Source organism: Oryzias latipes, chromosome 9, assembly GCF_053564925.1.
Source record: "Oryzias latipes strain Hd-rR chromosome 9, Olatipes_Hd-rR_3.1".
Classification (NCBI taxonomy): domain Eukaryota; kingdom Metazoa; phylum Chordata; class Actinopteri; order Beloniformes; family Adrianichthyidae; genus Oryzias; species Oryzias latipes.
In genome coordinates, this window is record NC_136245.1 from 2483578 (window position 1) to 2507554 (window position 23977).

General features: G+C 47.0%; 1 protein-coding gene across 2 annotated transcripts; it reads right to left on the reverse strand.

The window, feature by feature from the left end:
* Positions 1-405: 405 nt before the first annotated feature.
* Positions 406-22608, reverse strand: LOC101171173 (histone-lysine N-methyltransferase EHMT1). 2 transcript variants are annotated; one of them, XM_023958844.2, is made up of 23 exons: positions 22502-22608; positions 18251-18642; positions 17263-17377; positions 16542-16624; positions 15086-15284; positions 14850-14995; positions 13394-13537; positions 12837-13132; positions 10273-10347; positions 10108-10196; positions 9913-10019; positions 8941-9063; positions 8473-8574; positions 8289-8393; positions 7767-7921; positions 7520-7687; positions 5823-5967; positions 5310-5387; positions 4479-4594; positions 2791-2877; positions 2625-2703; positions 693-868; positions 406-612 (listed from the first exon to the last, which is right to left on the reverse strand). In XM_023958844.2, the coding sequence occupies exons 2-23, from the start codon at positions 18617-18619 to the stop codon at positions 516-518; spliced, it is 3054 nt and encodes a 1017-aa protein (XP_023814612.1). In that variant the 5' UTR covers positions 18620-18642; positions 22502-22608; the 3' UTR covers positions 406-515. The 2 variants fall into 2 exon arrangements, with proteins under 2 accessions (XP_023814612.1, XP_023814613.1); XM_023958845.2 differs by having other exon boundaries at positions 22115-22564.
* Positions 22609-23977: the final 1369 nt, after the last annotated feature.

The window sequence follows — 23977 nt, forward strand, 5'->3', positions numbered from 1 at the left end:
CGGGTTTCACTGCAGACGACTGACAACGTTCTGCCACAGGTGAAGACAATGAAGCTCAGAACCAGAAGGACCGGAAGCCTGACAGGAAAAGCCTTCAGAGTTCTAAAACCTAAAATAATTCTTTTAGGCGGGACGATTTGTAAAACATCTTTTGATATTCTGCTTTTTCTTGCTCTGAATTAGTTTTAAAATAGGTTTTTATTGGAAGGTTTCTCTGCCACGAACAGACCGAATCACTCTTGAATCCCTTTTCATGGATGATGGGTAAAAATTCCTACAGAGGAGAAATGAAAGGAGCAGAATGACAACAAACCTCCATATTTTCACAAACTCAATCATTTCCAGCTTCTCTAATGAAACGCTTCATCCAACTTCTCTCAAACAGAAATGAGGGAGACTCTAAAACACTTCTAAAGGCTTTTTATTCATCAGATACGATAAAAAAATCCTTCACTTCCTCACTGATGCATCATCATAAAACTTAAAACAGGGATTTTTAAGCTCACTGGTGTCTTTTATCTGCCAGCGGCTGAGTAGCGACACTTCACTGAGCCACACTGGCAGCTGAAGTATTTGCTCTTCACCCTCCAGTAGTTTTCTCCATAGTCGATCCTGAACAGAAAGGAGGAGGAAGGTTGGTCTACAGGTCCCCCAGGGCAGATCTGGGGTTGGAGTTTCAGGCGGGAGCTCACCCGATCTGCTCCCCAGCTCTGATGGGCCGGCTGGAGAAGAAGGCAATCCTGGGGAAGCGCAGGTCCTGGTGCGTGGTGAACACCCGCACGGCCAGCAGGTTGGGCTCGCACAGGTGGTTCAGGAAGCGGCCGATGTTGCCGAAGGACTTGGCGTCGATGCAGTGGGTGTCTCCCACCTGGAAAAGACCAGTTCTGAGGGTCCTAACCGGGCACTGCCACAGCAGCCCACGGTTAGATGCCCGCCTCAACCCGGCCACATTTCATGCCCCCCCGGCAGTCCCCGCGACGGAGGGGGGCCATGTGCTCCGGATCATGTTCTGATCACGTTTGTGTGAAAATAGGAAATGTAAACAGCTGTTTTTGAGTTGAAATGCTGTCAGACAAGTTTGACAACGTTTGATCCAAAGTCCCATTCTTGCCCCGTTTCCAATGAGTGGTACGGTCCGGTTTGGTTCTGTCAGGTCTGGTATTTTGAATTATATAAAAATGGACCCATTAAGCCAGACCTTTATGGGCCCCCGTTGGCTGTAGGAACACAGAAAATTGGATCGGACAGGTTAGGGCGGAGCTACTGTTGAAACCCACTGATTGGCTGAAGGTCATTATGACAAAAGAAAGTTCCAGGAAAGCCAGTATTCCTCCTCGCCGCCTGCAATCTCTCAAACAACAATAAATGTTTGTTGTTGGTGTTAGCTCCACCCCCCCTGCGCCGTGACGGTCCCACTTTGAGTGGAAACGCCTCCCTGACCTGCCTGGACCACTCCAGACCGAACCGGACCGGACTGCTCAGTGGGGATGAGGCTTTTGACTCTAGATGGCAGTCTCTGTGCGTTTCTGGTCCAGACAGCAGAGACCTGCTGTGATCGAGTTGAATGATGTCTGGTTGCCACGTAGAAATTGTGGGGAGGGGCTGACGTCTCGTTGGCGTTCTGTAAAACTCAGACCGTTTACACAATCTCTCTGTTACCGGCACAGAGGCGCTAAAACGCTTTTATTTCCAGCAGCCTAGATTATTGTGATGCCAACATAAGGATATCGAACCTTCAACTGCTGCAGAATTCAGCCGCACGCCTGCTGATGAGGACCAGGGGGCGGGGACACATTACACCCGTTTTAAATTCGCTGCATTGGCTCCCTGTGAAATTCAGGGTTGATTTTTAAAGTTCTTTTATTGGTTTATAAATGTTTTTATGGTCTCAGGCCTTCATATTTATGAGATATGAGTTTAAAGTGTGAGCCCCCGTGGACCCTGACGTCCTCTGATACCGGCCTTTTGGTTTTCCCAGAGGTTGGATCTAAAACATACGGCGAGGCCTCGTTCAGTTATTATGGAACCGCCTCCCAGCATGCCTCATGTTTTAAGTCCTGCCTTTTTAAACTAACTTTTAGTTGAAATGTAGGAACTTATTTGATGTTTTAACCATTTATGTTCTCTTTTTACTAATTTAATGTGTATAATATTTATTTTTATTTATTCAATTTCTTAATTGAAATTTACCATTTTATATCTATTAAGGTTTATTCATGTACTTACTTATTTATCTATATTTAATTTTCTATTTTGGTTGTAACTCCAGTGTTTTCCTCCACATCAGTGACTCTTCTCAGTCAATGGGGGTCGCTGCATTGGTATCTTCCAGGTCTGGCTCTTTGTTTTGATCTGGGGGGGGGGGGGTCCTGTGGTAGTGTATTCTGGGAACTTGAGAGGAGGGGGAGGGGGGTGTCACTGATGTGGACATGTCACCAAAACATCGTTTCCCAGCTTTATCACTCTTTTTAATCATGGTGTGTGTGTGTGTGTGGGGGGGGGGGGGGTGTTATTGTGTGGGTTTAAAACAAAACAAACAACCATGTTTCCACCGACTGCAGGCGGTGGACCTGGATCTCTGACCGACCTGGTTGGAGGATCCACCTTCTGACGGAAAAGCCCACCTTGTTGTCGAGAGTGAAGAGGAAAGAGTCGCTCTCTCTTTTGTCGGCCTCGGTGTCGCGGATGATCTCGCCCACGTACCTGCAGGAGCGTCCAGAAGGGGGCGCTGAGAGGCTTTCACGCAGGGACACGCGAGCTCAGAAACTACGTGTGAAATGTGGTCCTTACTCGCAGACGAACGCTCCCTGAGGAACATCCTGCAGGGCGCGGACCCCCCAGCCCATCTTCTCCGTCCTGAAGAGCTGCAGGCGAACTCTGCAACAACAACAGCATTCTCATCCAGCAGGTGGCGCTGCTGCTCTTAAGAACAATTCAATAAACTGTGGAGCTTCTGTTAGGACAGAAACATGGGGTGTTGTGGACTGTTCCTCGTCTTTTCTACCGCCCCCATGTGGCAGCAAAGGACCACAGCACCTGCGTGTTTCGCATGTTCCCTCAGCGTCTTCATTCCTTTTTTTTGTGGTGATGAATAAAATCACCAACACTTCCTGTCTCCAAACAGTCTCAGTCGAGCACCAATCTTAACAGGAGGGATGCTGGGAGGAGGGGGCCTCTCCCGGTTCTCCGTTATTCCCCCCCCCCCCCCCCCCCCCCCCCGGAGCGTGGCTGACCTGGAGAGTTCATTTGGGATTTGAACCCTCTCTCTCACCGATGAAGACACATGGAGGAAGAAAAACACTTCAAGGAGAAAGGACCGGTCCAGACGCCATGACTGAACCCTAAAACAACCCCTGAATGAGTAGCTGGATCTGCATCGACTATAAATTGGTTCAAATTGGATTTGCGATCAGAAATCCGCCTAATGGAAAAAAAAAAGACTTGCATTTAACGAAAACGGTTTTTGTGCTTGGAGGATGTTTTTGAGGCCTAATGAATTTGACATATTTCCCAAAACTGCAATGAAACACTTTTTTTCACATGAACCGAGTCGTGTGACCAACAACCAGATGCTCTTCTGGGTAGGAACTGGTGGCCTTAGATCGCAGCAATGGGCGCCACCAGAGGTCCCACAGGGTCTCACAGCTCATCCAAAGCTGAGCGTGTCGTGTGGAAATTGTTGGATCCACAGCTCCTCTGGAAAATCACCAAAAACTACTTCATCCGTAGCCCCTCCCACATGTAATGAGCTCGCCACTCCCCGACCTGAAGAAGACGCCAGCGTCTCCTTTGATGGATGATGATGAGCGCTAGCGCCGTGGCAGAAATGTGGATGTATCTGCTGTCAATCAAAGTATCGTTCACATCCGTGATCCTGAAGGACTAATCGCCTGAGTCGGTTTCAGGATTTAATGGAAGCTGTGATTGTGAAATTGTGTTTCTACAACATTTCTAGAATTTCAATAAAGTTCTGTGCATACGTGTGACAGAAACACATGAGAACTGCTACTATAAACTAGCCTCTTCTAAAACATTCTATATTTAACCCATAAAAAAATGAACAGGACAGACGTCGTTGCTGCTGTCGCTCCTCTGATCCGCTCACATCCGTTTGATCGACTGCAGGTCAGATCTGCAGGCTTCTCCCTAAAAATGCTCTTCGGGTCGCTGAATCTGAAGAGCAGCATGTGTGTCGCCCACGAGGACAACACAGATCCACAAACAGATGGAAAGGACCTTCATGGAAGTTCAATTCTATCCAGTCATTGAAATATAGTAATATTTCTACTTTTTCATTTTTAAGGGGGTCCACTGGTGCACGACGTTTCATCAGAAGGCTCTGAACTTTTGCACAAAAAAACAAATCCTGAAGAAAAAAAGCTAAATCTGTGGACTTTTCATTGGCTATAAGGCCTCCTGCAGAAAGCGATAACGCATGGTAAATGCGCATCTGGACAAACAGCGGCTTCAAACATCACCTGAGTCCATTCTGAACCACACGGTTCCTGCAGGACCTCCAGCAGGAACAGGCGTGGTTACACTCGAACAGAACCGGGGGCTCAAACTGGCAGAAGTCCAGAGGCAGACGGCCGTCCTGCAAACACACAAACAACACAGCATCTGCACAAACGCCAGAGAGCAAAACTCTCGCAGAGAGAACCGAGTCATCAGTGGACTCATTGGTCCTGATAAGGACCCTCCTGTGCTCAGGGTGTAGACCAGGGGCCCCCAAATCCCGGCCTGGAGGGCCGCATGTTTTCCAACCAACCTGCCATTGAAGATCCTTAAACACACCTGATCCAGGTAATCAGCAGCAGATGAGGCAGGTTTTTGGAAAACCAGCAGCACATCGGCCCTCCAGGCCGGGATTTGGGGACCCCTGGATTTAGGGACCCCTGGTTTAGACCCTTACATGTCATTGCATGTTTTGTTTTGTTGATAAAAAAATCAAGATGCTGCTTCTTCCCAAGGTCAAAGGTCAATAAGACTGTAGCGTGTGTGAAATATCGCTCAAACAAATGTTTTTGGTTTCCCATTTTGTGTAACAATTTAAAATTCACCACATTCACAGATTGTCACAAAATGCCCACCAAGGAGTAGGTCCTGTAGCCATCCCATAATAACTTAAACCTTTCCTTTGGGTGTGTTGTGGTTTCATTAGACGATTTTGAAAGAGTTTTTTTGAGCCCCATAAGGGGTTTTGGCCAGTTTTTTGACGGTTTCACCATCTGCTGCTGTGAGGTCATCATTTTTGTTTCCTTGGGGAGGGGGGGGGGGGGGTCATGTGTGTGGCGGCGGTGTGAACTCACGCTGTCGTACCAACACCTCAGGCTGAGCTGTGCGCACATGCAGGAGCTGGAGGAGCAGTCGTCTGCGCAGCTGCAGTGCTTTGGGACACAGAAACAGTCAGGATTGAGTGAAACGTGGGGTCTGGAAGCTGCTGCAGGAAGCTGCTGCAGGAAGCTGCTGCAGGAAGCTGCTGCAGGAAGCTGCAGCAGGAAGCTGCTGCAGGAAGCTGCTGCAGGAAGCTGCAGCAGGAAGCTGCTGCAGGAAGCTGCTGCAGGAAGCTGCTGCAGGAAGCTGCTGCAGGAAGCTGCTGCAGGAAGCTGCAGCAGGAAGCTGCTGCAGGAAGCTGCTGCAGGAAGCTGCTGCAGGAAGCTGCTGCAGGAAGCTGCTGCAGGAAGCTGCTGCAGGAAGCTGCTGCAGGAAGCTGCAGCAGGAAGCTGCTGCAGGAAGCTGCTGCAGGAAGCTGCTGCAGGAAGCTGCTGCAGGAAACTGCAGCAGGAAGCTGCTCTGTGATTCAGTACAGAGGTAGGGCTCACCTGCAAACGAGTGATGTCGTTGTCGATGTTTAGGGGGGAGGTGACGCAGCTGTCTGGGACGTACTTGAAGTTGTCGGGACACGGCTCGCTGTCGACTCCGTTGACGCAGGTTATGGGAACGGCCTCGTAACCCCGAGAAATGTCCCTGAGGTGAAAGAGGGCCAGGTAAAAACAGGAAGTGCTCACAGGTTTGGGTCAGGAAGAACGTTTGGAACTCAGAGGGTAACAAAAACAACCTGCGGGACAAACAGCTTAGGCTTCAGTCCACCTATACATATAACTAGTGTTGTCTAGCTGGATCACGGCTCCCTTCTCTCCTTTTGTTCAGTGCAGTATGACACACCTTCTCTTTTTTTTAATGGGCTGCACGGTGGTGCTATGGTTTGAATCCCGGCTGGGACTGTTCTTTGTGGAGTCCACATGTCCTCCCTGTTTTCTCTGGCTTCCTCCCACAGTCCAAAAACATGCTTGCTGGTTGACTGATGGCTCTGAATTGTCCTCAGGTGTGACTGTGAGGGTGTGCGATTGTGCATCCCTGCGACAAACTGGCGACCTGTCTGGGGTGTACCCCGCCAGGTAAGGAGCAGGAGGAGGAGCAGGAGGAGGAGGAGCAGGAGGAGCAGGAGGAGCAGCAGGAGGAGGAGGAGGAGGAGGAGGAGCAGCAGGAGGAGGAGGAGGAGCAGGAGGAGCAGCAGGAGGAGCAGCAGCAGGAGGAGCAGCAGGAGGAGGAGGAAGAGGAGCAGGAGGAGGAGGAGCAGGAGGAGGAGGAGCAGGAGGAGCAGGAGGAGGAGGAGAAGGAGGAGCAGGAGGAGCAGGAGGAGGAGCAGCAGGAGGAGCAGGAGGAGCAGGAGGAGGAGCAGCAGGAGGAGCAGGAGGAGCAGGAGGAGGAGGAGGAGCAGGAGCAGGAGGAGCAGGAGGAGGAGGTGGAGCAGCAGGAGGAGCAGCAGGAGGAGCAGGAGGAGCAGCAGGAGGAGCAGGAGGAGCAGCGGGAGCAGGAGGAGGAGCAGCAGGAGGAGCAGGAGGAGGAGCAGGAGGAGGAGGAGGAGGAGGAGGAGCAGGAGGAGCAGCAGGAGGAGCAGGAGGAGGAGCAGCAGGAGGAGCAGGAGGAGGAGCAGGAGGAGGAGGAGCAGGAGGAGCAGCAGGAGGAGCAGGAGGAGGAGGAGGAGCAGCAGGAGGAGCAGCAGGAGGAGCAGGAGGAGGAGGAGGAGCAGGAGGAGCAGCAGGAGGAGCAGGAGGAGCAGCAGCAGGAGGAGCAGGAGGAGGAGCAGGAGGAGGAGGAGGAAGAGGAGCAGGAGGAGCAGGAGGAGGAGGAGGAGGAGCAGGAGGAGCAGGAGGAGGAGGAGAAGGAGGAGCAGGAGGAGCAGGAGGAGGAGCAGCAGGAGGAGCAGGATGAGGAGCAGCAGGAGGAGCAGGAGGAGCAGGAGGAGGAGGAGGAGCAGGAGCAGGAGGAGCAGGAGGAGGAGGTGGAGCAGCAGGAGGAGCAGCAGGAGGAGCAGGAGGAGCAGGAGGAGCAGGAGGAGCAGCAGGAGGAGCAGGAGGAGGAGCAGCAGGAGGAGCAGGAGGAGGAGGAGCAGGAGGAGCAGGAGGAGCAGCAGGAGGAGCAGCAGGAGGAGCAGGAGGAGGAGGAGGAGCAGGAGGAGCAGGAGGAGCAGCAGGAGGAGCAGCAGGAGGAGCAGGAGGAGGAGCATGGCACCCACCTGCAGAGCAGCCGCTCTCCCTGCCTCTCCCGGCCTCTCCTGGCTTCGGTCAGCTTCTTGTTGGTGTTGAGGGCCGTCCAAACCTTGGAGCCGCCGGGGCAGCAGTCCAGAGCCGTGTCCCCCTCCTTGTTCGTCAGGGAGACGTCCGCTCCTCGGGACAGGAACAGTCTGGACAGAGAGGGTCACCAGAGGAGGATTCGGATCGACGGGATCGCGGCCTCCGCTGTCTGCCTGTTCACGGACTCACATCACACAGTCCAGGTGGTTTTCTCTGGCAGCAACGTGAAGGGGCGTGTCCCCGTGGATGTTGACGGCGTTCAGGTCGCAGCGCGCCTCCAGCAGAGCCTGGGCTATGTCGACGCAGCCCGATAACGCCGCCCAGTGAAGGCAGACGTTCTCCTCCTGCCTCGGGGGATCAGAGCTTAACGATTTAAGTCCATGTGACACAGTGAATCGGTTTATTTTGCCTCAGATCTTAAGGGTCTTCTTGAAACTAAAGGTTTGGCGTCCGCTCAGACGGACTCTGAACCCTCAGATGTGCATCACAGAAACAGAGCTTTGGTCTCACAGCACTGATATCAGTTAACTTCACCCTGACGTCCTGCTGATCCGTGTTTGTGCTTCACCTCTAAAGGGAAGATGACACTTTTGTCCGTGTAGAACTCCAGTTCTGTAAGTTTGGATGTTCTTTTAAGTTGAAATAGAATATCTAAGTGTTTTATTCATGGAGGACAGAGCACATGTTTAAATGGATCACTGTTCGACGCACCTTGTCTCTGATGTTGACATCAGCACCTTTAGCCAGGAGCAGCAGGACCAGCTCCCTGAACTTGTACTCGATGGCCCAGGTGATGGGAGTCCATCCTCCGTCATCCTGCACAGACACACAGCCCAGCTCACCCACCAGCGCTCACCCAAACCAGAGACAAACAGTCAGGGGGGGGGGGTTCTACCTGACAGTTGATGTATTTGGAGGTTTTGGAGACCAGATGATGGACAACGTCATGATGTCCCAGTTTAGCTGCCAGATGCAGGCAAGTGAAGCCCATCAGGTCCTACAACGACAAGGTGAGTCTTAGGAAAACTCCACCCCTTTCTCTGAGGCAGAACCATGAAAACTGCCACAGATATCATGAAAGATTAAGCTGTGCAGAAGTCAAACCTTAAATGAGCAAAAACAATCTTATGGCATGAAGTATTCAACAAATCAAATGTCTATGCGTTTGACCAATCGGATGAAGCTCTTTTACGTTAGATGCTCGCCTCCGAGGGTCATTTGGAGTCATTTCCGTTAAGTCGACGCTTATTTAAATGAAACTGTTGCAGTGAAATGGAAATCCTGTCTTCAGTTGTTTGTCTCGTCATCGCAGTACTGATCCTTATGATCACAGATGGCGTGTTTTTCTGATAGACACACCCACCTTGTGATTGACGGCGGCCCCAGCCCGCAGCAGGTACTTCACCGTGTCCAGGTGGTTGTTTTCACAGGCAGACATCAGCGGCGTCCGATGCTCCTTATCAAACACGTCGATGTTGGCTCCGGCCTGAGCACACGGCAAAACGCTGGGTTTATAGCATGACATGCAAACGTACTAAATGTTTTCCAACCTTACAGCAGAGATCAGCACAATTAAACTTTTATTTCAAGGAAAAAATAGCGTTCTACGCAAAGTAACCAAAATTCAATATCAATAAAAAACACAAATTTTAGAGGAAAATTGTTCAAAAGGATTCGACGTAAAGTGTAGATAAAAAGGCAAAGCGTAATGGACCGAGCTCAAATACAAACCAAAATACAGAAAACCATAAACGGATGTCAAGATTGGAGTATTACAGCGTCCCAACATGTTGGAATAAAGCGGCTAGAAATGTTCACATGATTCTCTGGTACTATTTCAGCTAAAACAACATGACAGCAGATGAAGGTGCTCCTCTTCTTCACAATTACAAACACTCAATTTCATGTTTTACTGATTAAATACACAACATTTTTTACAAAGGTAAACCTAATGAAAAAAAAAATGCACACTAGATCGGCGAATATAGACCACAATGCATTGCGTCGGAACAATTTTTCCCCAGAAAATGTATATAAATGTATGTTTTAATAAACCATCAACGTTCGTATCATCAGAAGACAGTGGACTCATAAATAATCGTCACAAAACGCTCACATCAATTAGAGTTTCATTTCATTCAATCGATGACGTCATGTCCGCCATAAAAAAAAAGTAGTGAGCGCAGAGTCCGCTGAGGGCGGGCTCTGGAGAATCTGTCAATCAAACGCTACAAATGTTCGACGCCGGGTCGCCTACTTTTACTGAGGCATCTGATTGGTCCATTTAGGACTTGGAACTACAGAAAAAAAAAAAAGATCAGCCTGCTGACCTCACCTGGACCAGCATGTGGCAGATCTCCTGGTGACCCCCAGCGGCCGCGGCGTGAAGGGGGGTGCGTCTGCTCTTGGCCTCCATCATGAAGTTGGGATCCTTCCCATCGACTGTAACACACCAGACAGGTCAGAAGCAGAGGAAGACACTGAGCTGGTAGGCGTGGAGCGTCTGCACAGCATGCGTGACGTTAGATACCTAAGAGCTGGATGACCTTCTGCAGGTCTCCCTGCTTTGCAGACAGATACAGCTGCCGGGCAGGGAACTTCACACTCTTTGGTTTCAGGCTGAAAAGGACAGATGATCTCATCAGTTCCTTCGCTCACACCAACCCATTCCAACATGCTTTTCAGGGCTTCATACTTCTGGTCATCTAGAGCCATCAGAATGCTCTCCAGCGTCTCCTTTGGAAGCTTTTCTGTGGCCTCGTCCAGCAACCTGTTGAAATGATACAGGCAAGTTCTGTGAAAAAGACGGTTGTTACAATGCTGCTCAAAGGGGGGGCGCTGTCACCTTTACAATACCAATGGCACAGGGTCACTATAAATGTAAAAAAAGGACATATAAGCTCCTGAATGAGGAGAAAAGGTTCTGCAGGTGGGCCAAACAGTAATGGCCAAAGTCCCAGGTTCATTATGCACAGAAAGGTCCAATGTGTTCAATGAGATTCTAATTAAATAACAAATAAAACTCCAAAAAGTTGTGTTTAAAAATATATCAAATTTCAAACAAAGTTAAGTTCTTTTTCTTCTGACGTGGATCATCTAAACACTCCATGCATCTGCTGCTGGTCCGGTCTTTCTGTCTTCTTTAGAGCGCTCAGAAAGGCGCCTTATAGATAAAATGTTTCATTATTAGAACCGTTTGTGGCCCGCGAGTCAAAACATCAGACCTGCCTCTGCTGACAAAAGCATTCGTTCACTATTCAGTCGAGGTTTGCTCTGGTGGATTTGAAGGAATGCTCAACATCATTCCAGGAGAACTGCTTAAAGACACCGGAAGCTTTTTGCAGCATTAGTACAATAACATTCATATGATTCAAACAAGAAGGAATTCAAGTACCGTCATTTCCGGATTATAAGCCGCTACTTTTGTCACACGGTTTCAACCCTGTGGCTAATTCAAGGATGCGGCTAATTTATGCATTTTTTTGCCAACAGCCACTAGGGGCGCTAGAGCAGATAGGGTCAGAGTGAGACAGGGGAATGCAAGTTTAATGTGAATTCCTGCTTTAAAATTGAATAGCACAAACATATACTCACAGGAAATTCAACAAGAACAGTGGACAGTTTAAGCTGTGAGCCACCTGGGCTGTCACTCATATAACTTAAAGTAATGGAAAATAATTCATATACCATGCATCTCTTGACTCTGAAAAGTCTCAGATGAAGGCTAAGAGAGAGGCTTAATGCATTCTCTCATTTCTGGCATCAAGCCCATTTATTTTGACACACCCACAAGCAGCCAAACAGCATGGAGGTTACTTCTGCTCTTAGACCCCTCAGTCATGATGCAACAAAAAGAAACACCCATGCTCAGCCCTATTTTGGCCGCATTCCACAATCCCTTGCTGCTATTAGACCCAACGTGCACGTCACCGCCACAACAATATGACACAGCTTTCAAGTTCAAAGTAATCGTTAAAAGCAGTGTGGACAAATCCACCGTCACCAACGGGTTTGGAAAAGCCGGTCTGCTGCTGATGGAGAGGACAGCGTATGCTCAGGAGAGAAATTACCTCAGAGTGACACTGACAGCTACAACGAAGTGTGACCAAGAATATCTGACGCTATTCCAATCCAACACTGAGGAGGAAGACTTCCATGTTTCAGTGCACATGAGGAAGATGAAAAAATTCTCTCAGTGACTTTTACGTTCATGTTTTTTTAAACCAGCCCTGTTAGTGCTGTGTTACGGTGTTTCACTGTTGTGAAAGGAAACTTCTGGCGCACGCACTGCTCAGCGCTTGCCTCTGTGCTGAGGCGCCTGCCTATAAGTTACTGCTGCTCTCAGTGACTTTTACCGGTATGTTTGTTTCACCAGCCCAGTTAGTGCTGTTACTCCCTTATTGCTGCCGTGTTACTGCCGTGTCACGGGCACTGTTTGGAAAGAAAAGCTCAGGTATATTATTAAAACTCTTCCTGTGTACCGTCTTTCTTTGTAAATATATCATGTGTTGAACCTTTCCTGCGATTCCTTTTTTTTTTCTTTCCTCTCCTGGATCTTCCTTCGGTTGTTCACTTCCCTGTTTAGACCCCCAGAGCCTCCAGAGCGGGTTAATAAAGAATCATTCATTTTCTTCTGGGGGAAACCTTCTTTTATCACAGTTCTCTTTCACTCGGTATAACAAACATAAACACACACCCCCGACACATTTTCGCTGCTCGCGCTCATCCCTCCTTCTTACACACACGTGCGGTTTTGGCACATTCACATCATCAATCTACAACACAGTGTGGCGACCCGGGGGTTAGCCCCGCCTTCAGCCCCTAAGACTGATGGGAAGTGAAGAATCGTGGGTGTAAAGTCCCTCGCCATGACGGAGGTGGCTGTGAGCAGAAGTGACATCCATGCTGTTTGGCTGTTTGTGAGTGTGTTCAAATAAAAAGGCTACAATACTGGAAAGGAGAAGATATAATAAGTATTTACTTCTCCCTCTCTGAGCCTGTTGGAGACGTGCAAACTGTATGCTAAAACACATTCAAACAACATGTTTAAATGTGGGCGAATGTGGCTAATTTACAGGTACAGCTTTTGTGTGTGTAAAATAGTTAATCCTTGAAAAATGTAAAGGGTGCGGCTTGTTATCAGGTGCGCTCTATAGCCCGGAATTTACGGTAGATCCATTATTTGAGGGACAGCAGCGTTTTTGGTTTTAATGTTCTGTCTGAGAACTCTGAGAAGCTAGAAGTGAAGGTGGTGGTCACCTGCTGGGGCTGTCCTGTCTCCTCTGCAGATCACTGCTCTTCTTGGCTCTGAGTACCTGAGGGACGGCGGGCGTGGCTGGGATGGAGGGCAGGCTTGCCACTGCGGGGAGCGACGGGCCCGGGTTGCTTCTGGGTACGGAGGCCTCCGGCTCGGCCTTTGGCACGAAGACCTCCCTGGCCCCTGTAGCGTCCTCTCCACAGTGGGGACAAAACCTGTGGCCCTTCAGGACAGAGGCGCAGCCCCGGTGGAAGCGATGGGAGATGCTGCCGTACGGCCGACACTCCATGTAGGAACCCTGAGACCATGAAACAGGACGGATATTTGAAATAACTGCAGACAATTTCAATTTCATTCAACTTCAGCACTGTTTTCAGCTGATGGAAATCACAGTATAAAGACCCAATTTGATGAAAATCACTGAGAACGTCTGTTGCTGCTCCCACAGAGGAACCTCCTTTGGGTGGAGGGAGTGTGATGGTGTGGAGCAGCACCTCCCTCACCCGAACACGTGAGGGAGGTGCTTCCATCTCTGAAACTCAGATTTGGTGCCACTCACCGCCCTGCAGAAGAGCCCACAGCCGGGGCAGCACTGGTGCTTGACCATGCCGGCCCGGTGGTCCTCACACAGAACCAGCAGGTGGACCATGTTGGAGGGTCGCATCATTTCCAGCTTCATCACCTGCCTCTGACACTGACTCAGCTGGTGGGACAGAACAGCAGACAATGAAGACCCGGAGGTCTGGAACTGTAGAACAACCACTTTGTTTTGTTGCAGCATCAAAGGGTCTATTTCCCTTCTTCTCTTGAGCCTTTCAGAGTAAACTACATCCATATACAGGGACCAGAGCTGCACGATGTGAGGAAAACTCGCAATATGCGATATTGGTGATTAATATTGCGATATAACTTGCAGTATATGAACAAAGAGCAAACAACCAAAAACATCATTCCCATTTTTTTGCAACAGTTTAAAACTTCTACTCCAAACGAGCCTCGTCCACATATTAGGCGAACATCTAACATAATAGGCCTCCATCTGATTGGTCAACAACGTGAAGGCGTCTGTTGCGATATGCATATTGCACAGCTTGATATTGTGATAACAATAGATTTGCAATATATTGTTCAGGTCTAACAGGATCAAAACTGATGTTTACCACACCACAGGACAAACTTTTGATCAAATATGAGTTACTTTCACAGTTCATTATCCAACCCTGAAGAAAGGCGACTCCATCTCTGAGGCCCTGCCTTTCTCTCTCATGCCGTCATCCTAGAGTCATTTATCCTAGAGCCGGCCTCGGCAGCACGTCTGCTTGCTTTGACTTCCAGCGAACAGCCTGACATGTTGGTCTCATAAAAGCCACGTTGAAGTCTAGACTTTCTGCTGTTTTAATGACTATTTAGTTTTACGTGGAACTTTGGTTTTCACTCCTTCTACGTTTTGTGGTCCACAAAAACTAACAACCGAACTTTTACCAAGATGGATGTGCAGATTGTTCATAGAAAATGAAAGCGTTTAGCCGTTTACCGCTAACTCCACTGAGAAAATGGGCGTGTGTGTTAGCATGGGGGCGGGGCTGGCAGTACTGACTCTTCCTGGAAGGGCGGTTCCTCCCTTTGTGATGTCACAAATTGAGGACCTACTCATGATTATGGATTGGGAGGGGCTGGTGCTCAGAGAGCAGGTTTCTGGGCTTGTTTTTCGTGGGGACTTAATATCATAATACACCTAAAAGCTCAAAAAAGTAGATTTTGTCTGATATCGGCCCAGTGAGGTGGAATCCACAATGTAAGAGTTACGGTGTTTTAAGGCTATAAAACTCCTGACGACACATTCTATCCCCTTTTCTCAGACAGACATGAACATTTTCACAAACGCCTCTGCTTCTACTGCTGCTCCTGACCGGACGTCGTGCAAAAGTGTTCACCTGTCAATCCAAACGTGCTCAGCAGCTTCAACCTGACCTCAACCCCAGAAAAGACAAAGAGGGAGGAAATCAGCTGTTTACCACTCCGTCGGCGCTCTCGGTTGCCATGCAGGTTTGATCCAGTGTGGACGGGCTTGCCGTACTGTTGGGAGTCTCCATTCGACAGCAGCACAGAGGTAACTCCTCAGCCAGGAGCGCTTCCGTCTCCAGGGAACCTCCTGCAGCTCCTGCGGGGGGGGGGCACGCGCCGTTCGTGACGCCGGGTCACCGGTGCGATCGGGAACAGAGCGTCGGTGGAGGAAAACGGTGAGACGCACCTGAAGGAGGAGGTGAGAGGAGCTCCTCCTGGGCCTTCAGGTCCAGGCAGTCCAGAGCCAGCTCCGTGTATTCAGCCAGGCTGGCCTCCACCCGCTCCGCCCGCTCCACACCCACGGCAGCTGAATGTTCTGCAGCCTTTCCAGTGTTCGCTTTAGTCTCAGCCGCCTCTTTGGCTCCAGACGTTTTCTTCTCTACTTTCTGAGTGAAGACAGGAACATTGGAATTTAAGGTTGTGGCCGTTTCTATGGAAACCTTAACGTGTAAGTAAGTCGATTTTTTGCAAAAGTCCAAAGAAAGTCTTGTTGAATTTGGATTTTTTTTTATGTTATATTGATTTTTATCATTAGATTTTAAAGTTTTGAATATTGTATGTAAATATTATATTTTTAATTAATAGATTTTAATCTTTGGATGTTTTTATGGCATTATTATTTTTAATTTTTTTTGTGATGTGCTTGTATGGTTATGAATGAAAACAGCTGGCTGCTTTAGAATTGACGGGAAGATAGATGAGCCAAATACAGGACCATTCTGGATGAAAACCTGATGGAGTCTGCAAAAGATTTACAGGATTAATAAAGTTTCTATTCTAATCTATTCTATTCTATTCTCAGCATTGTCTGTGTGTAGAAAGATTTTGTGTCTGTAATAAGAGATATGTGTGTCTGTGTGTGTATAAATATGGTAACAAATGTGTATTGTTATCACATTGCAACAAAAAAACATGAGTCTAAATAAGTTTTAAGACATTCTGATGATCTGAGCTTCATCCTGATGCTCAGATTTGTTTGATTTTAAGTCAGTTAGTAACTTTGAAGGCTTGGGGGGCCACACTTCTCTGGACAGGTGGGGCTTTTCCCTAAAGGTCGTGTCACACAGCCTCTACGGATGTAAACTGGTCATAGGTGAATATATGTGGAAAAGTGAGAAAAGTTGTGGTCTTTATGTGAAATGTTCACAGAGTATCAGGAATGATGTGATTATTGTGCTGTTTATATACAATTCATTATTGATTTGAGCATCAGTGACGTCATTAGAACGTGATCTGTGCGCCGTAAACGTGATCTAATAGTTATACATCAGTGGTTCATGCATGAAAACTCTGTTAGACAAACGTGGAACGGTCGTGGAAAGACACACCTTTGCGTATTCATCTCACAAAAATCACACACAATTGCATAAGGTTTAGGTAATAATCGCGTATAAACTACTTAAGATCCGCATAAACTGAGTCCTTCTCAACCGACCAACACATTTAAAACACCTTAAAACCGGAGATCTGAGACCACTGACGAATGAAGACCATAAGAAACACTCATGAACGACGTTTATCGCACACAGATCGTGAAAAACCGACATTCCATACGTGGAAAACTGGTCAAATGTCCACATCAGCTGTGTGACACGGCTATAAAGAGGTCAAGGAGGATGAAAGCAGTAAAGACGGGACTCTACCTTCTCGTGGGGTTTAACCGCCTTGGTCTTTTTCTTGGGAACCAGGTTGTACATTCCCATTTTCCTCTTCTTCTTCTTCACGGCTGAAAGGGAACATAAAGCTCACAGCGTGCATCGGTAGGAGATCTTTAGAAGTGAATGAAATGATTCTCCATTAAATACTGTACCAAACATTCCAGCCGAAGCCAGCTTTGATCGAAAAACAAACAAAAAAAGAGTCAAATGAGCTTCTGAGGCGGACGTAGGTCAAGACATTTTTACATCACAAACACTTTGGTGCTTTTTTATCCGTGAGTCACATGCAGCAACACCTAAGAAGAATGCTCCGAGCATCGGAACCCAAAGCATTTGGTTCATGAATTTACCACACAAACCGGTTGGTTGATGTGCTCAACGTGGAAAAACATGAAAGGAAAGCGAATGTCGGAGATTTGATGTCAACTTGAGGTCAAACGTGACACAAAAGCTCAGTTTGAGTTTGATTGTCATTTTGTTCCAGGATTAAACCATTTAAGTTTGATCGTCTTCCTTTAGAGGTACGGTTGATGAAAGTGAAGAGAAGTTTTCCTTCATCTTCATCCTTTCAGTGAGGTTTCTATGGTTACCTTATCTATGTCATCCACATTCAAATGTGATGGGTCAGCTAAATATTATAAAATAAAACTTGAAGTGCACCATCAGAACCGCCCCCCCCCCAAAAAACAAACAGAAAGGATCTAACCCGCCGGAGCTCTGACAGTGGAAGCTCCGCCCTCTTTGCGTTTTGGGCCATGAGGCAGTGGGACGTTGGACAACGGTTCAGGCGTCTCTGTGTCCGTCACAAATGACTTCAGGGCCTTTATGAAGACAAAAAAAAACAAAAAAAAAACATAATTTTAAACAAAAAGAAAAAAATCTGAAAATATTTGGCTGTAATTATTAGACAAACTGCTGTTGGTGTTTTAGTTAAAAAAAGAAGCTTTTGTTGTTTTTAACATGTTCCTGTAGCTTTTTCATGATACTGGAGGACAAAAGTAAGAATAATTCAACTCAAAATTGCATTTCTTAATTCAAATCATTGTAAATCAGGAGCAGATGAAAAAATTCAGTTCTGTTACGCAGAAACCGCAATGGGCGGAGCCACAAGCCCCGTGCTCCGCTCCATTCTGATGCAGACAAATAAATCCACGAACGTCTTTGTTTTCCCCGTCTGAGCTGGAATCTGGATCTAAGATGTACGGATGGAAAGCTCCGATATTGCTCGCCATTTCTGACGCAACGCTAATGTGGGGTTGGGGTTGTGAGGGGCTGTAAGCTAGCAGGAGAGAGTGTAAACAGGAGACTCTTCAGCAATAGGTAAAAGGGTCTGTGGGCGGGCTTAACCTGCGCAAACGGCCACGCCCACAACTCAAAGGTAAACTTTGAATGAAGTCCTGCCGCTCTGCAGAAACTATGTGCTAAAAAGTGCATTGTCATAATGAAAACCCTTTGAAAATAGATCAAAGTGGGTCTTTGATAACTTTACCAGACACACGGGTCTATAAAGTGTATTTTTACATCCATTTCTTGGCAGTAAAACATAAAAATCAAAGAGAACTTTGTCAAGACATTACAGCTGCAGAGAAGAAGGAAGACGACAGAACAAATATCAGCTGCAATGACACCTCGTTTATTTCATGGGCTGTTTCATATTTCCGGCCTTTTAACAGGAAAAACTCTTTTTCTCTCACCTGCAGTGGGGTTCCTGGCTTCTGTGCAGAACCTGAGCCGGCGTTTGGTTTCTCCGAACCTTCCCTTTGGGGGTCCGTGGAGGCACAGGGGGAGGTGGAAGAGCTCGGAGGGGATCCTCTCAGAGGAGCCGCCACACTTCCAGGAGCGCCCAGAAACGGACCTCCCAGAGACGCCAACGGTTTTCCCGCCATCCGTTTTCTGTACTGAGCTGCATCGCTGCCGATCACAGCCGAGCGGTGGAAGGGCGTCACGGACAACCTCTGACTGCTCTCAGGTCTGGGCTGCTTTAAAACCGGGGGGGTCCTTGACGGAGAGCTGGAGGAGCTCCGGCTTGGAGCCGGGCCCTGAGGGGCTCCTGCCTGATCCATGGGGGGGGGTTGCTGAGCAGCACCTGTGGAGCGGAGGGCATAGACCAATCATTACCCCCAGAAAATTAAGATTCTCCAGAACAAAGGTCATAAAATTCCCCAACGTGATTTGAATGCAGAACACAAAAAAATACAATACCATGTGAAAGTATTTTTGACCTGTTGCCACATGTCAGGCTGCAAATATAAAGATATAAACTGTATTTTTTTGTGAAGTGCTACACAATCATGAAGTGGAATGAAATGTATTGCATATTTCAAACTTTAACAAATGAAAAACTGAAATATTGGGCGTGGAAAATGATTCAGCCCCTTTAAGCTAATACTTTGTAGCTCCTCCTTTGCTGTATTCCAGCTGTAAGTCTCTTGGGGCTTAAATCTGTCAGTTTTGCACATCAAGAGACTGAAAATTTTTGCCCGTTCCTCCTAAAACCAGCTGGAGCGTTTTGTGAACAGCAGTTTTCAGTTCTTCCACAGATTCTCCATTGGATTCAGGTCTGGACTCTGACTGGGCCATTCTGACACCTGGATATGTTTCTTTGTAAATTGTCTTTATGTTTTGGATCGTTATTTGAAGACAAATCTCCGTCCCAGTCTCAGGTCTTCTGCAGACTCCATCAGGTTTTCTTCCAGAATGCTCCTGTTTTTGGCTCCATTCTAACCATCCTCCCTGTCCCTGCTGAAGAAAAGGAGGCCCAAACCATGATGCTGCCACCGCCATGTTTGACAGTTGGGATGGTGTGTTCAGGGTGATGACCTGTGTTGCTTTTACGTCAAACAGAACGTTTTGTATCGTTGCCAAAAAGTTCAATTTTTGTTTCATCTGACCAGAGCTTCTTCTTCCACGTTTTTTGTCTCCCAGGTGGCTTGTGGGTAACTTTAACCAACACTTTTTATGGATATATTTAAGAAATGGCTTTCTCCTGGCCACTCTTCCATAAAGGCCAGATTTGTGCAGTAAAAGACTGATTGTTGTCCTTTGGACAGACTCTCCACCTCAGCTGTAGATCTCTGCAGATCATCCAGAGGGATCATGGGCCTTTTGGCTGCATCTCTGATCAGTCTTCTCCTTGTTTGAGCTCAAAGTTTAGACAGACAGCCGGGTCTTTGTAGATTTGCAGTGGTCTGATACTCCCTCCAGTTCAATATTATGGCTAGCAGAGAGCACCTTGGGATCTTCTCCACCACAGTCTCTCTGACCTGCCTGGTGTGTTCCTCGTTCTTCATGATGCTCTCTGCGTTTTAAACGGACCTCTGAGACGATCACAGAGCAGGAGCATTTATACGGAGACTTGATGACATCCAGGTGGATTCTGTTCATCATCGTTAGTCATTTAGGTGAACATTGCATCATTCAGAGATCCTCACTGAACATCTGCAGTTTGCTGCACTGAAAGGAAAGAGGCTGAATCCTAAAAACGTTTGAAAGATCCAATACATTCTGTTCCACTTCATGATTGTGTCCCACTTGTTGTTGATTCTTCACAAAAAAATTACAGTTTTATATCTTGATGTTTGCAGCCTGTTAAAAAATTAGAACATAATGTGGAGAGCGCCGCCTGGAGCCAAAGAATGACGACCAAACGTTTCTGTTCAACTTTTCTCACGGAGATCCTTCCATCGGTCGGCTTCATTTAGAAATGAGACATTTAAAGAAAACGTTACGTTCTGTTATTGTGGAGCACACAATATGCTGTTGCTAGCAGACAGACGGAGAATCCAAAGCCCCATTTTCTGCCTCTACATGAACCCAACACTGAATTACCAAATGCTGCAGTTCCTCAGAAAACCACTAGAGACATACTGCAAAAAAAGGAAATGTTTGTTTTCATTTCCACGACACAAAGTCTAACAAACACGTCCAAAGCCTGGTGTGACACACTTTTTCCATGTTTACGGTTTTCTTTGTTCAATTTTCCATAAACCGTGTTGATGCAAAGAAAAAGAATGGAGAAAACGAACTATACTTCTCAAACATCCAGATAAAAGTCCCAACATGTGAACATGAATGTTTACGATCATTTGGAAAACAGCAGAAACGATGAGAGACTTTTCTAACTCCTCCACGTGTTTTTAAAACCACTGATCCACTCTGGAGCAGCATCACATGATGTCTTTCCACAGAAACCACTTTTGTCTCTGAGCTAAGCTAAGTTAAAACTGAGCTAAGTTAAAACTGAGCTAAGTTAAAACTGAGCTAAGTTAAAACTGAGCTAAGTTAAAACTGAGCTAAGTTAAAACTGAGCTAAGCTAAGTTAAAACTGCAAAGTGAGTTTGATGGAGCCAAAGGACGGACTCGTTCAGACCACTGACCGTTTATGAGAACGAGTTAGTGTGACATCACCCACAGAACATGAATGACTTCCGGTTCCAGCCAAATCAAGTTCATTCAATCACAAAATGGTCCGACTTCAAATGACATTACAAAACAATAAAACACGTGCAAAACAAGAACCGTTATCTATTAAAGGAACCACACTTTTACCAAGATGATGTCCAGTTTGCACAGCACGTGTAGTGGTTCCTTTTGCCAAGTTTGTTTATTTAAAAAATAAATAATAATGCAATAAAAGAGGAAAAAAATAACATATCTGTTGCCATTTTTTGTTGCAATATGGATGGATGTCGCCATGTTGGAACCACTGACTGTATAAGGGAATTGGACTGTGTGTGATGTCACCCATAGAAAATGGCTCCAACCAAATGAAGTCAATTCAGTTGCCATTTTACCGCGATATGGATGTTGCCATGTTGGAACCAGACGTCCAACGGACTGTCAAAAAGAACTGGACTGGAAATAAACTGTAGAAAATGGTTTACTTCTGGCTCTGTTGAAATGAAGCCAATTCAGTCGCTATTTCTCTGCCATACGGACGCCGCCATGTTGGAGCCAAGTGACGTAAGTAAACAGTGTTTGGTTTAAGTCGGTCTGAGTCAACGTTTCTATGGCAACTACCACCACCAATAAGCAGTAAGCATGTTTGAAGTCCACCTTCACTGAAAGCCGGCTCGGTGGATTCTGGCAAACATTCAAATTGGAGGCCAGGGGCACCACATGCTTTTACTGAGGCATCTGATTGGCCAGTTTATAACCTGAATAACTTGTAATAAAGAAAAAATATCATTAAAAAAATTAGGATAATAAAGAAAATGTTAAATAAATGTATAAAAGCCAGGATGGTTGTTCTGACCAATAGAATGAGTAATAGCGGTTTATTTCTCTAGAGTCTATGTGGTTTTGGCTTCTTGGAGCCAGCAGGTACTTCCTGTTTGGAACTCCAGGGGGGCGGAGTCACTCAGTCCAGTTCTCACGTACAGTCAATGGTCCAGGCCGGGTTTTGGAGAAGCCAGGTTATTTCATGTACTAAGTGCAGAAAGTCTTTGTTCTTTCTTTCACTGTTCCTCTGTTCGCTAAAGTTAGTAAAAAGTCGCAGCAGAACCGAGTTTTGGATTCTCCAGAGAAATCTACAGTGAAAAAGAAAAAGTTTGACCAACTTTTCTTTAGGCGCAGACGCCAAACACGCGGGCTGCCATCTTTGTTTTGATGCAGATTAAAACTCCTTGATTCGCCTCGTTCTCCAGACGGAACGCACTAAAGCCTTAAAGCCCCTCATCGGCCTGATGCTACACACATCTACTTTAATGACGCAGTAGCTGCTTAGCACCGCGTGCGTTAGCATCTGCTGAGTTTGTAGATGAACATGAATGAAAGGAGGAAGGAAACTTAGCGCACGCGCCGGCCCGCGGGAGGGAGGGAGAGAGAGAGTTAAAGCCGATCGGACTTTCCGAACGGTCAGGGAAACTCCGGAACCGACGTTAATCTGTCTGCGAACCGTTAAAATAAAATAAGATCAACGTTGAAGGAGGATACTTTCACCGAACCTGCTCTGAACGGAGCGGCTGATCCACCAGGAGGACAGAGGAGCCCTGCACTCGCCCCGCCCACCAGACCACGTGACACTTCCACCGTTCAACCGAGAAAACGTTTGAAATACTGGGCAGCTGTTGTTGTCAGAAGTATTCACATTTGTTTCTTAGAATACTTATAAAGTAAAGGAATAAAGACGGAAATTTGTGAAATGTGAAGAATGTCAGCTGTGTTGGTAACTCTACATTAAAAAGTATCGAACTACCTTATCAAAAGTAACTTGAGCAAATAGTATTCACTAAAGGAAAAGTAACTATTTGCATTACTGCTGCATGTTGGATTTTTCTGATCAGTTTTTGTGTACCAATGGGAATGAGTAAAACAGGTTGTCCCAACCCCCCTTTGTCATATCTGGTGTTCCCCAAGCCTTTGTCCTTGGCCCCCTCCTCTTTATTACCTACCTCCTTCTTCTTGGAGACATCTTTCTCAAATTCAATATTCAGTTCCACTGATACGCTGATGACACCCAGCTATAAATAACAACCAAGCCCATTCCACACTTCCCCCCACTTCCCTCACAACCTGCCCGTCTGAACTTAAGTCCTGGTTCTCCACTTCCCTCCAATCAGACTGAGCTTCTCCTCATCGGCACCATATCTGTCCTGTCCTGTCCTGTCTCATCGGTCCCCTGCACTCCCACTGTGAAGGGTATGGTATCCTGGACAGCTCCCTAAGATCAGCGTCCTCTCTGCATCCCGACGGTTCCCTCTGCCCGCCTCAGCACCATGGGATGCAGAGCTTTCAGCTGCTCGGCCCCCCAAACTCCAGAACTTCCTTCCACCTGACATTAGGAATACAGACGGCCTTTCTTCCTTTAAAACAAAACTCAAAACCCACCTGTTGAAGCTTCCCTGTTACCTGTTGAATCCACCTCCACGTTCTTTTACTCTGTTAAATGTTTTGTTTTTAACACATCTTTGTGCATCTTGTATGAACCTGAGAAAGATTATAAAGTTTGTTCGTTTACACCAGCTCAGTGGCCTTGTGGTAGAGTGTCCGTCCTGTAACTGGAAGGTCGTGAGTTCAAAACCAGGCAGAGTCATGCCAAAGACTTTAAAAATGGGACCCAATGCCTCCCTGCTTGACACTCAGCATTGAGGGGTTGGATTGGGGAGTGGAACCACCAAATGGTTCCCAACCGTGGCTGTGTCTGCAGCTCACTGCTCCCCCAGGGGAGGGGTCAACTGTGGAGAACAAACTTCACACACCTAGGTGTGGGACTTTACATTTCTTTTATAAAGTAAACTCTAACAACCTGAGACGACTGGAAAAGTAAACAACTTAAACTTCCTAGTATTTTTTTCACAATGAGAGAAAACATTGAAACGATGTAAACTGTGTTTAACTGTGTGCTCTAAATGAAACCAGGTAGTCTGGTTAACATCTGTACTTCATCTTTTCTAAAGTAAACAGTAAATGTTCTTGCAGGA